The 13,160-nt window shown below is 41.9% G+C and overlaps 6 protein-coding genes across 6 annotated transcripts; 3 read left to right on the forward strand and 3 right to left on the reverse strand.

Moving 5' to 3' along the window:
* Positions 1 to 626: 626 nt before the first annotated feature.
* On the reverse strand, positions 627 to 1,781 carry SS1G_01900 (hypothetical protein; the record flags this gene model as incomplete). The annotated part of the gene is made up of 1 exon (XM_001597654.1): positions 627 to 1,781. The coding sequence occupies one exon, from the start codon at positions 1,779 to 1,781 to the stop codon at positions 627 to 629; it is 1,155 nt and encodes a 384-aa protein (XP_001597704.1).
* A 398-nt stretch (positions 1,782 to 2,179) lies between these two features.
* On the forward strand, positions 2,180 to 2,914 carry SS1G_01901 (predicted protein; the record flags this gene model as incomplete). Its single annotated transcript, XM_001597655.1, has 1 exon — positions 2,180 to 2,914. One exon carries the CDS (start codon positions 2,180 to 2,182, stop codon positions 2,912 to 2,914), a length of 735 nt encoding a protein of 244 aa, XP_001597705.1.
* A 485-nt stretch (positions 2,915 to 3,399) lies between these two features.
* Positions 3,400 to 4,050, reverse strand: SS1G_01902 (hypothetical protein; the record flags this gene model as incomplete). The annotated part of the gene is made up of 2 exons (XM_001597656.1): positions 3,400 to 3,836; positions 3,891 to 4,050. The coding sequence occupies 2 exons, from the start codon at positions 4,048 to 4,050 to the stop codon at positions 3,400 to 3,402; spliced, it is 597 nt and encodes a 198-aa protein (XP_001597706.1).
* Positions 4,051 to 4,356: 306 nt separating this feature from the next.
* SS1G_01903 (hypothetical protein) lies at positions 4,357 to 5,055 on the forward strand (the record flags this gene model as incomplete). Its single annotated transcript, XM_001597657.1, has 4 exons — positions 4,357 to 4,375; positions 4,491 to 4,509; positions 4,572 to 4,665; positions 4,720 to 5,055. The coding sequence occupies 4 exons, from the start codon at positions 4,357 to 4,359 to the stop codon at positions 5,053 to 5,055; spliced, it is 468 nt and encodes a 155-aa protein (XP_001597707.1).
* A 1,133-nt stretch (positions 5,056 to 6,188) lies between these two features.
* On the forward strand, positions 6,189 to 8,253 carry SS1G_01904 (hypothetical protein; the record flags this gene model as incomplete). Its single annotated transcript, XM_001597658.1, has 4 exons — positions 6,189 to 6,323; positions 6,427 to 6,974; positions 7,028 to 7,159; positions 7,194 to 8,253. 4 exons carry the CDS (start codon positions 6,189 to 6,191, stop codon positions 8,251 to 8,253), a joined length of 1,875 nt encoding a protein of 624 aa, XP_001597708.1.
* Positions 8,254 to 9,747: 1,494 nt separating this feature from the next.
* On the reverse strand, positions 9,748 to 12,181 carry SS1G_01905 (hypothetical protein; the record flags this gene model as incomplete). Its single annotated transcript, XM_001597659.1, has 5 exons — positions 9,748 to 9,812; positions 9,923 to 11,334; positions 11,385 to 11,436; positions 11,489 to 11,519; positions 11,927 to 12,181. The coding sequence occupies 5 exons, from the start codon at positions 12,179 to 12,181 to the stop codon at positions 9,748 to 9,750; spliced, it is 1,815 nt and encodes a 604-aa protein (XP_001597709.1).
* Between the last annotated feature and the right edge of the window lie 979 nt (positions 12,182 to 13,160).

Here is a 13,160-nt window from a genome sequence, read left to right on the forward strand (position 1 = left end):
AATTAAAAACATGTTTCCGTCTGAGAAGTAGCTAGAAAGCCCTGCACATTAGTAAATCATTCACTCGTGGTCACGAGTAGATCGATGTGCTCATGAACATCCACAGTCAGGAATTTAAGGTGACAATGACAATAAATCAATTATCGCTGTCCTAGTCCAGTTCCATAGTCGTCTGTAGTGTCATCGGGGAAAGTATATATTGAATCTGCATTATCAGGATGAGTTAATACCTCAGCTAATATGGAAAAAAGCATTCATGAAGTATTGTTGTTTGCCCCATAGATTCTCGGTAATGCAGGTTTCTATCTGGAATAATATATAGGAAAGCAAAAAAAGAAAAGCCTGCCTCCGCAGATGTTGCCTGGCACTTGGAAGGGATGGTGAATGAATCTTGAATCCTTGAAAGAATGAATCAAGTCTTCAGTACTCAAAAAGCGCACACACAAGTTACAAAAGATCAGGTAATATTATTGAATACCAATGTATACAAGAATGTCTGCCTCGAAAATCACAATGAATGTATGCTGTCCAACATACTGAGGCTGCCCTTTAGCATCAATCAAGAAACGTCTTTTTTACCGTATAACATTGTGATTGTGCCAAACATGCTAATAATTTGGCAAATATCAAGCAAGCACGAAATGCTTCCAATTTTCTGCCAATCTAGTCACACCATCTACAAGGCCCCAGCCTTTAATCTCACAGATCTTCCGACACATGTCCTCTAGCATATTATCCATTTTTTCACCGGCAATGTGGAGGTCACTCTCAACGAGAACGCGGTCACCGGGCACAGCTTTAATGACTTCAATTGCTTTAGCACTAGCTGGTGAGGACATATTGATGGCTGCTGAGAACGAAAAATATATCTCAGCGGGAACTGAAGGGTGATAGTATTGTTTAAGGGTATCTGGAGGTCCAGAATATGAATGGAGGCAAATACGCGGAGGAAATGGGTTCAATATCTCATCTTTTGTATCCTCCTCATCATCCGTTCCATCTAACGGGGATGCTACCTCAGCAGTCTTTTTCTTCTCTCGTTTGCTAAGGACCTTTCGCTCATGGCCCTTCCAAGTTTCCTGCAACGTGTCAAATAGGACACCATGGGCTTGCACACCATGGACAGATACAGATCGCTGCATTTCACCTGCAAGCTTCAACTGCGCCTTAAGAATCACCTTTTGATGGTCCATCTGGACTCTGTATGGCGTAAGACGTCGACCTTCTCTTCCACCAGAGGTGAGGCCTGCATCTCGAGACTCTTCGGCATCCTCAGACCACTCTGCGGGCAAGCGAAATTGCTTGTCTAGGCCAACCTCCCCTACTAATGCTAACGGATACCTCAAAAGATACTCTTTCGTTTGACGAAGAAATTGCCTGAGTGATCGAGGAGGTGGTAATGATACCAGAAGTTGTTTGTCGTCTGGTTTTGGCGTCAGGACCTTTTCATAGTGATCAATCTTAAATTTTTCTGTATTAAGCAGAGATGAATCAAGCGAGTCTTCGGTGTCATCGAAAATTTGGTATGAGAACCAAGGATGCCACCCAAAACAAGGGATCATGCATTCCGTATTTGGATGATTGTTGGATTGCAGTTTTTTCAGGCCATAAATATCAGCCACTTGGGCAACGAGCTCTTGATCTTGTGCTCTAGTCGCCATGACAGTAAGAACCCTTGACTTCATTGAAGGCATAGATTGGACAGAATCCATGGTATCTGTTGGATGGCAATGGGCATCATAAACACCAATATGCCAAGGGAAGTCGTCATTTTCGGCCATTTCAGATGTGGCCACTAAAGTAGATTTGTCGAAGGGAAGAGGATGAGACAGCCTCCAGTCTTCCTCATGAATTTATGCTCTACTCCGTACGCAGAAATTCCTGTGTAGCTTGACAAGTGAGGTCAAAAGAAACAGTAGATCAACATGATCTACCATTCAGATGGGTCACAAAGTGGACCGAGCTTCAGCGGCCGCATTACCCACATGGATGCAATCCGCAAGCAAATCACCCCACACATTTCACATGTAAATTACCTACCTACCTACCTACCTAGCCTAGTATGTCAATAACAAAGCCTCATCATAAATGAGCTTCAACTTTTCAATTGGAAAAGAACTTCATTCAATCCACTTTTCCACGCTGACGTGTTCTGGCATTTAATTTTTTAGTCAAAACCATGAAGTTATTCAGTGCCTTTTACGCCACAATCTTACCTTTTCTTTTCTTCTTCACAGTTCCTATCGCAATATTCGCATCCATCACTACCACTTTGGCTTTTTGCATCCTGTGCTTTCGAGTCGTTATCGTATACATTGAACTCGCGCTCGCTGTCATTCCATACTATCTTTGTGGCCCTAAAGATGATATCAAAGTCTCACAGTCCAAAAGGGCAATCTACAACCCTCCAACATCAGCCTCTCGACGTAAGAAACGAAGAAGCAGCGCTAGCAGCAGTCAATCAGCCTCTGGCTCAATCACACCAGTACCAGCTCGCATTTTAAAGGGCTCGGAGTCGATGCTTGGGTTAGGCCAAAGTGTTGGAATCACTAGAGACTATGAGGGCGTAGGTGGATGGCGTCTCGACGACAGCGGTTCTGATGATGATGCGCTGTGGACAAATATGAACTCTAGACTAGAATTACCTGCGAATCATGGAAGGAGACATCATCAGAGATCTTCGACATCCAGTAGTCTGCCTTCAGAAGAGCTGAAAAGTCGTGGCCCAGAGGCGATAATGAATACGTCAAAGGCTAGAACCCCAACTTCAATAGGATTGGGTTTTGGAGGAGAGAGTTACTTTTCAACAATGACTCCAAGTCCGAAAACTAAGAAGAAACCGTCTTTTGGGTCTGCGTCTGGATCCCCTACAAGTTCGAAGGCTAGTTCTGTTGTGAATATGAAGCAGATATGAGGCATTGGAGTTGACTTATTACAATTTATGATGGAATAACGGTAAACAGCACGTATTTCTGGCGTTCTTAATTTGGAGCTTTATACTATCCTATAATGTGAACAGTAGCCCATCATAGTGGGATCCTCGGACTTGTTGGTATTTAAATGAAGCATTAGGCTGGCTTTTATATACGTCAAAATTAGCGGCTTTCAAAAATTACAACCATTTGTATCCGAAGTACAGTCAGAGCAATTGGAAGACCTATAGGGTACCCCTTAAACTTTGAATCATGGATCAGGAAGGCGTTCGGCTTCTAGGCAACATATATGTGACGATGTTTATACATTGGAACTATGGCTCATAATTTCATGCAGCTCCTATGCCTGCTAACCGTGGTATCAACTGAACCTCATCTGCAAGCCAGTGCAAGAATCCTAGCACCGAAACTCCAATCAAACTCCCAAATTCTTTCCGAATCATCCATCAAACCCTCCAAGTAATCTCTACAAAGTCTGCCAAAAGTAATTCGCGTAGAAAAACTTCGAGAACTTGTTGTCCATGTTCACCACATGCACATCTCCCTTCTTTCCATTTCGAATAATAGCCTTAGAGTATTCTCCACTCTCTCTATCTCTCTCAATGTCGATCCCCAACCCTCTATAGACTTTTAGTTTGAGACTAATTTCGTCATCCACCTGGCCTCTCTTAACATTCTCCCCTCCTTCCATCCCCTGCTGTTCTAATTCTTGCAATCGAGCCTGAAGATCTGCAAGCTGTGAAGAGAGACGTTCGGATTCTATCTCCAAGTCACTGGCTGCTTTTGCGATGCGGAACTTTTGTGTATCGAGAGTTGCTATTTCGGAGGCGTGTGCTGTGGGGGAGTGGGCGGAAACGGTTTCAAGATGATTATTATTTAGAGTGTTTAGATTCCTCGATAATTCTGGGTGGTATTAGTATACGATGTTAATTTTCAATGACAGAATTAGTGGCTCACTTTTCAATGCGCTCTCCGCTTCTCTTATTCGGAGATCTCGAGCTTGTTGTAATGTTGACAGAGATTCATTGATGCGAGCAACAGCGGATTTGTCGGGGACAATGTTAAAATTTCCAATTGTATGACGGATGAGAGTTGCCGGATCTTCATCGAGAAGCATTTTGTGTATATTTTGAGTGTCAAATGTGGAATTTATTTGTTATAGGTTTGGAAATGTGATGGTGAAGCAGAGGTGTGGTGTCAAGCTTCAAAGTAAACAAACTTTAACGAACCCACTTCTTGGAACGGCAACCAAAAAAAGGCAACAACCTAAAAGTCCCACACGGCCGCGCCACACATGACGCCACAGATTCCCAAGATCAAGCAAACCTAAAGCACCTTCAATCACTTCAATTAAATAGCTTCATATCGCAACTTCCAATTTTTTTTTTTTTGAAGAATAATAAATTTGAGGAAATAATTGAAAATGAGTGGCGGACTTCCATGTAAGTACAAATATGGCTACTGAAATATTGGATACTAGGCTGCATACCCTTTTTACAATATTCCTTTACACCTTCCGCCTCGAATCAGTGATGCTAATGAATCTGGCTATACTAGATGCTGCGGATGCCGAAAGGTTAGTTTTGTTTGAGGGAACAATCGCGAGGTTTTAAAACGCTGAGACTAATAAGATATTAGCCCTTTAAAAGCTGCGGAACTTCAGGTTTTGAGAGCACAATATGAGAAAGAAGGCGAGCACGTTGGTGTGCAGACACAGTTCAACTACGCATGGGTTTGTCCATTCTACACTCTCATAGTTTTTATGATCAATCGCTGACAGGGTCAGGGTTTGATCAAATCGAATTCTCGACACGAACAACAAGAAGGAGTTCGACTCCTCTCAGACATATTCCGCATATCCCCAGAACGAAGGAGAGAATGTCTCTACTACCTCGCCCTCGGCAATTACAAATTAGGAAACTACTCAGAAGCACGACGATACAATGATTTGTTAATAGAAAAGGAACCGGAGAATCTACAGGCGAGCAGTCTCAAGGGGTTGATCGACGACAAGGTTGCGAAGGAAGGTTTAATAGGTGTTGCTATTCTTAGTGGGGTTGCTATTGCTGCTGGAGTTGTTGGCTCAATGCTATTCAGAGGTGTGGGTAGAAATAATAGATAATTGGTGGGATTGAAGTCTGAGAAGGTCGGGACAAGGAGAATGAATGTGTTTCTGTATAAATTTGGGGGACTTTGTTTGATATACCATTGGAAGCGAAAGTGCGATCCTACGACATGAGAAATAACTTCACTATTCGTTATGGTTTTTGTTCAATATTGGACTTGAAATGAGTGAATGGATATGTTCCATTTTGTGTTTGTGATTCGTTCTCATCACTCCGTTCAGCATTGACTCTCTCAATCCTGTTTCATTCTCAGCCTCGGAAGCCATGGGAATCATCAAGAATTTTATGGAACTTTCGAACGTGGCAATGTAATATACGTATACAGTCATCCTCCAAGCAAATTAATCTTTTACATTCATTTGAGGTTACATTTGTAAATACGCCTAGGATACAGATTTCTTATCATACTTTTCAGATCTTGAAAAATCTATGGCTAACAACTCCGTATGTTACCGATAGTCTGATATGAAAAGGGACCCAGCATGGCATAGCCTTGCCACCACTCACAGACCCATGTCATATATGACTGAGCCGACCAACTTTTTGCGTCACCGACCCTAATCGCATTGAACCTGTTAGATTTCAATGGTTCAACCTTCGTTTCTTGTCAACTACACAATAACCTTATTAACCTACCACTTTAATAATCTTCAAGAAAATCCCAAAGAGTGACTTTTTCTCCTTCTACCTACATCTCCCATTGCTTGATTAGTTATCAAAGTCAAAATCAAATACAAAAACTAAGTTTGATAAGCACAATACGAAGTTTACTTTCTTTCCCCGCCCAGCCCATCCATACAAATAAATTTCCGATTATCAATCTAACGAGGCAGTTTCCCGAACTGCAGTGCAAGATTACGCCACAACAACTGTGGGTTGATTTGTGCCTTGCGCTGTACACACATATCTCAAAGCAATCACACATAACCACACCGGTTACGATCTCTTCAAACCCCCTGCCAGTAGGGATAAAGGTCAACACACCTCCCCACTCTCATTATAGCATAGTCCAAGTCGAAGCAAGCACGTTTGATTAACCACTCTGGCTTTCCGGGCGCTGCGCACCACCGGCCTGGCATTTTCTCTCGGTCTGACTGCCCTTGGGGCATACCAAACGATCAGAGACGCCATGGCAGATCCCAGAAATACAAGTGGTGGGATTGATAATGGTGGCGGAGGAAGACATTTGGATGCTACCGGTCCTAGGGAAGTGGTTTATTGTCATCAATGTGAGGATGAGTGGTACAAGGATGAACATGGCTTAGTATGTCCAAGGTGTCAAGGAGAGATCATTGAAATAGTAAGTCTGTCCAAAGTTGCCCCTCTTTTCACTCTTCATCCCATCCTTTTCTAATAGTTTCATATAGGTGGATCCAAATAGTGACCCTCGTCGTGGGATGGACAATTTTCGTAATATCTCGCCATTGCGCGATCTTGACGACCACAACCCTTGGGCCGATGACTCAGATCCGGAAGAAGCAGATATTGAGGAACATATTACACGTGGCCCACATGGCTCTGTATTGATATCGCAAACAATAAGAACTAGAAGGCCAGTACCGTTTGGAGGAAACTTCAACACAATTACGGGTGAGATGCGTCGAATGCGGAGCCCAGGTGGCGCTGCAGGAGATGATGACGCAATGCGAGATTTCCAGAGTATACTGGGGAATCTAATGGGTCCTAATTTGAGATCAAGTCGCACCGGTCGATCTGGTAATGACGACTTATTTCCACGCGCTGAGGAATTTCACACTGGTGGTGGTGGATCTGGCTTTGGAATGGGTGGCGGTCGAGGACCTCATATTGCCGGTGGTCGTTACACTTTCGAGGGGAGATTTGGAAACGGTCGTTTACGGCCAAGAGATGCAAACAGCCCCCAGGCTCAAGGAGCACCCGTTGAGGATTTGGCTACGTATGTACCCTTTGGTGATCCTTTTGTTAATTTTTATGGGCTGTTGTGCCTAGGCAGAGCTCAACCTTTTCTGCTCCCTACTACATGGAAAAGTTCAGACTATACAAAATCTGGAACGCGGATCTTTTCCTAATCTTCGTCTCCATCTTCGTGCTCGTCTCGCTTAATACCAATTTCCTTTCTATGTTTGCTTAGAACATTCGCTGACCAGACTATCAGACTAATCTCTCATTTGTTTGCTCAAATAGGTGCGGTGCCCGCACCTGGAACACCTGGTGAAGATGACGAGCCTCGCCGCGGTATGCCTTTTCCGGGTGTTGTAGGCTTACCAGGACTTCTTCAAACACTTTTCAGCCACCAAAATGCAGTACATGGCGATGCTGTCTATTCGCAAGAGGCATTCGATCGGATCATGTCTCAGCTGATGGAACAGCATCAACAATCCAACGCGCCTGGCCCTGCCTCTCCGGCCGCCATCTCGGCACTCCCAAAGAAAGCTCTGGACGAAAAGATGCTTGGTCCGGAAGGCAGAGGCGAATGCAGCGTTTGCATGGATGATGTATTTCTTGCTACTGAAGTTGTCGTACTCCCTTGCAAGCACTGGTTTCATGAAGCTTGCGCCAGCGCCTGGCTCAGCGAGCACAACAGCTGTCCTATCTGTCGCAAAGGCATTGAAGCCGAAGAGTCGTCCTCGTCTCGTCATGCCCATACTGCTAGGCCAAGCAATTCAACAACTCCACAATCCGCCAGTTCTCCAAGTAGCCGCCGTGCTCGTCTTTCTCGTCTGAATTCAGAACAAAATGATTTGATGGCCCGAAACGAAGCTCGTTTGGATTTTCTCCGTAATAGTCACTTAACAGGCCCTTCTTCAGCATCTCCTTTATCAGAAAGGAGGGAAGCGGAAAGAATGGAAAGAAGGGAAGCGGAAAGACATGCAGAGAGAGTAGCAGAACAAGCCATTGAAGATAGTATATTTTCTAATTCTTCTCGAAGCGAACACATGCCAGGTATATTTCCAGGTAGCAATGCATCGACACCTACGTCGACATTGCACAGAAGAGATTCGGGCTTAAGTACGGGTACGAACGAGCCACGAAGAGGAATTGGAAGTTCCCGTCAGAGTTCATCGAGAGATAGATCAAGGAGTCGAAGGAGTGAAAGGAGTGAAAGTGATAGCTCAGTTAGGGGAGAGGGAAACGGAAATGGAAATGGGAATGGGAATGGAAATGGGGGGTTTGCTGGATGGTTAAGGGATCGTTGGAGTAGGAGGCAGGAATAATTTGGGTGATATGTTGAAGGATTTGAAATTTTTGGGAAGCGGCTTATGATTCAAAGTGTGGAGGAAGAAGGAAAATAGGAAGATCATGTGCCTAGTGTGATTTTTGAAAACACTTCCATAGTTCTTCCCCCACACTCACCTTACTACGTTACAATATGATACACACAATACTTGAGAGAAAGTAAGCGAGCATGGGTTTTTGAAACTTTTATCATGTATGCTTTTTTTCTTGTAGGATTTTTTTTTTCTCATTTTAGCTAAGGTAGCTTGCTAGGTAGCTGGTAGTCTGAGCGATGATGCTAGGCGTTTTTCTCTTTTTTAAAAACTTATTCTATCTATCTATTTACTTATTGATTGCTTTATTGATTTATTGATTTATTCATTCGTCTTATTTATAGATTTGGATTTGGTCTTGGTCTTGGTCTTGGTCTTGGTCTTTTTTTTTTGAATATAGATTTGTAGAATGGGATTGTAGAATGTAACATGGGATTGTAGAATGGGATTGAGATTTAGGTTTAGAAGATGATGATAATGATTGAGAAGATGAGTATAGAGTGATGGAAATAAATAATGGATGGATGTAAGAAGTAAGATGTAAGATGTATAAAAATAGTAGATGGATGAAGGGTAGGTAGGTACTTAATCTTAGAAAGGTGGTGATGGAATGGAGTTAAGTGAGATCTTGGAAAGTTGAGGAGGTTGGTGGTTGGTGGTTGATGGTTGGGAGGATGACGTAAATATAAGAGGGGAGAAGAGAGGAGAGGGGAGGAGAATATAAGGGAAGAGAGAAGAGTGGGTAGATGGGATAGTAAAGGAAATAAAAGGGAAAAGGAGAACAGAGGAGAATGAAATAAGAATATATTTCATATTGTATTATTTTTATTGAAAAAAAAAAAAATCAAGAATGTTTTTTTATTTTATTTTACTTTTGATATTTTTAATAATTAAACTATGTTTATTCTATTTTAATTCAATTTATTTTATTTAAATATATATACATATTATTAAAAGATTGGGTGGAAGAGGCCTCTATATTGACTATATTACTACGTGTGTAGGCATATTAAGATCTCCTCTTGGTATCCTCGGAGGGGACCAATATGCCTGCTTATGGTTCATCTAATCTAGCCTGTTTAGGTAACCGTATTACTAATCACGACACGTGATTAGTACCGGTAACTTCTATTCCTTTTAACACATATATATATTATATTAAATAATTTCTTGATTTATTTATATTCATAATCAAATTATATTCATATTCAAATTATATTCATATTCCTACCATGTCCTATCCTGCTCCTGTTCCTATTCCTAAAGTATCCTATAATATACCCTACCCTATCCTATGTAATCCATACAAACCCTTACAAAATTACCCCCAATTACAAAATTTTTACTTTTCGCAATCACTTCCTCCATATCCTCCACCTCGCCACCTCTCCACCTTGTCTCTCCTATCCTTTATTTAGGTATTTCGCAACTGAAAACACCTCATACATAATCACTTAAAACCTGGACCCTCGTCCTTGCTACCTGTGATCCATTTTCTCCTTCGCCTATTTTGGTCATTATTTCAATCATGCGTACTATCATCCCGAGGATTTATTAACACAGTCCATTCAACATGAACGGAGCAAAGTATAAAAACAAAAGAAAGAAAACATACCAATATCCCCCTTCGCTCTCACCAATAATGGATCTCTAACTAATTTCTCCGCTCCATCTTCATCTTTTCCAACATCTTGCAACATATTTCCAATCATCATACATTCCAGAAATGCTCGATGATTAAAGACCCACCAAACTTTACTTTCACTCTCGAAGAGTTCATACAGGAGAAAGAAAGCTTTGATAGCTTCATGAGCTGCATCTAAAGTTCCTCGAACATTTGGTGGAACTTCGGGACTTTCGCTTGCGTGAAGTAACATTACATTATGAAAGTAATTACTGGTTAGGAAGAGAGTTTGTCGTACAAGTCGTTTATTAGTTTGTGCTTGTAGGGCAATAGAATCGTGGTCCCAGGAGCGAAAGACATCGGGAAAAGATCGATAAACGGCACGGAATTCGGAGAGGAGTTTTTGTTTTTGGCGGGAGCCAGCACAGATGGGAAGGTCCAGGGAGCGCGGAGAACAAATGCTTTCTTGGACGAGATTGGCGAGAGCCCAGCATCCACGGATATAAGCCATATCGTTGGGATCACTATTAGCGATGGAGCTGGAATCATCGATGAGGTCATCTACGTTGACGTCTGTGTGTGTTGCACTTGGTGGGAGAGAAAGGAGAACAGTAAGAAAAGTATCTTGAAGAAGAACTGCTTGCCAAAGTTTTCGACGTTGTTGCTTGTCAAAGATAGAGGCATTTGGGGTGACGATATTGGGATCGCGATGAAGACCCATAGCGTAAGACTGTCGAATTAGTATACCAGCAAAGGCCCAGCCATCAGAAGCATGATTGTCATTGATGAGGAAATATGTAATGAGAACCATAGCTTGAATTGAACGCATGGAAGCTTTGTTGAGATAAGAACCCATGCGAAGTGACTGGTGAGCTGCAGAAACATAAAATTCGGCAGTTTGTTGTCGTTCTTTTGGTGGAGAATTGTTGACGAATTGAGTTCCTAAAGCCATCATGGAGAATATCATGGCAACTAAAGCAGCATCTGTTCTATCTCTTTCCGACGCTGGTAATGCCCAGAAATGCTCATAGTCTGCATAAAAGGTTTGTCTATGAAGCATAGGATAAACCGGATCGACACATTCAAAGTATCTCTCCATCAAGATGTCTGCTTGGTCCTTGGCTGGTAAGACTGAAATCACTTCTGGGAGTCCACCTTGACATGTCCAATAATTTGCAAAGGGATGCTCAGAGCCAATGCCGAAGACATTCGAGGCTTTAGGGTGTGAATAGGGTACATTAGAAAGCAAACCAGTTGAGGATGCAACGGAGCCTCTAGATGCACTCCTTTCGTTAGGATCTGGTGCTTGTCTTGGCCTTTCGACAATATTGCTTGCCCCAGAACTTAACTTTTTTGGTGGTTTGGTCATACGTCGAGCATTTGCAGTAGATCTATTTGTTTCCCTAAAGATGATGTCAGGGCCATTCAGGAATCTTTTGATTTTAATACTAACTCAAGTATATTGGCTGCTGGGTGATATTCACAATTCGATTGCCGTTTGATACCTATGGCCCATGTCAGTATAAAACACATAACCCAAATGTTGCTTATACTTACATGCAAGGCAATGTGGTCGACCTCGGTCGCACTAAACGTGAATTAGTAACGATTCGTGGAGAAGTATGGGTGAGAAAAATTCATAGATGGTTGTATGAATTTTTAGAAGAAAAATGATAGCCTGGACACGTTAAAGAAGAAGTGAGAGAGGAATGCTTATGTAGAAGAATAAGGTTACATCAGTAATACTACAATGGGGAATATTTCATTCTCGCCCTTATTCTCCGATGTACGTACTTTATAAATGCATGACCGATTAAAAAATGCTTCTAATAGCTGAGAAGAGGAATCATGATATGCCCTCAACTTTGACTAGAAGCACGGAATACAATGCAATGGAGAGTAAAAGCAACTTTGCTGGAAACCTTATGTACACGACATCGATGAAATGAAGTAAATTGAAATGCATGAGTCGAGAAAGATATTACACAAACTAACCTTTGTCTTGCGTTCTACACACTCGACACATGATAATGTAGGTTTATTACGCTTCTGTCTCTTCTTTGGAGGTTCCGCCAATCCGAATCCCTCTTCTGCCTTGATTGAAGCTGTCACTGGGCTGGTTACTGGAGATGCATTGAAAGTTGAATTGGAGACAGTCGGAGAATTGGTTGGAAGGTATGAGATGGCCGCATTATATACAAGTGCAGGGGAGAGAGGCCCAGTTGGTAGCGGTATAGTTCTTTGATCCATTTTAGGAATATATTGATGGGGATTGGGTTGAATTGCAGCTGCACCTTCCTAGATCTGTTCTCCCCTGTTATTCGGTACTTTGGATATCTTGGCTTACAATATAAAATATATCTCCGACGTTGATGATCTTTTCAGGTCGTTGCTGGTTGATGGAAATAAGAAGAATGCGGGCAGATTGGTTATGCGATCGTTCGGGAATATTATTATTCGGGTATGCGGGTGGGTGGATGAGTATACACCGTAGGTAATACTACCTAGATAGGTAAGCTACCTGGGTAATTACTCAATTAATTCACTTCTTCAACAAAACAAAAAGCGGGGAAATCATCATTCGAATCAATTCAGATAGAGAACTTTATTTTATGAATAACAAATACAAATGGATATATTCATGTAATGATATATATTTATATATGATATATGTTTATATATACTCAGATAGGTAAATAAATACCTATAGAAATGTAATCTAAATGTCGTACAGGAATGAATAGTCTCCGAGGCAAAAGTCCCCGATGAGTTGCATGAACTCTCTACCTATTTAGTACACTCCGCTTATGTAATCTACTCCTCCATCCTTTTAGTGCTACTTCACGTCGCGTATTCCACAGACGCGTTGATTCGCGTTTTCGATAAGGAAGTACAATCAATCAATCAATCATTAATGGTTTCATGGAATTTTAGATTCACATTCATTCAATGGAATTTACCTCAACTCCAGATTTACCTCCAACATCCGATCCAGCATTACTAGAAGATTGGGACGATTCATTTGATCCTTTGATCCTACCATCACATCCTAAATCGGACGAGTTTGAAGCATTACATTTGCTTGAAGAGGAGGTTCGGCTTAGAAAAAATAGAGAAAAAGAGGTTATTCAACATAGAGCTTGGAAAGTTACAGAGGCATTTCGAAGTGAGGCGGATCACATCCAGGGTGAGGATCTATCTTTTTGGGAAGATTTTTGGCAGGAGTTTG

This window comes from Sclerotinia sclerotiorum, genomic scaffold (genome assembly GCF_000146945.2).
Source record: "Sclerotinia sclerotiorum 1980 UF-70 scaffold_2 genomic scaffold, whole genome shotgun sequence".
NCBI lineage: Eukaryota > Fungi > Ascomycota > Leotiomycetes > Helotiales > Sclerotiniaceae > Sclerotinia > Sclerotinia sclerotiorum.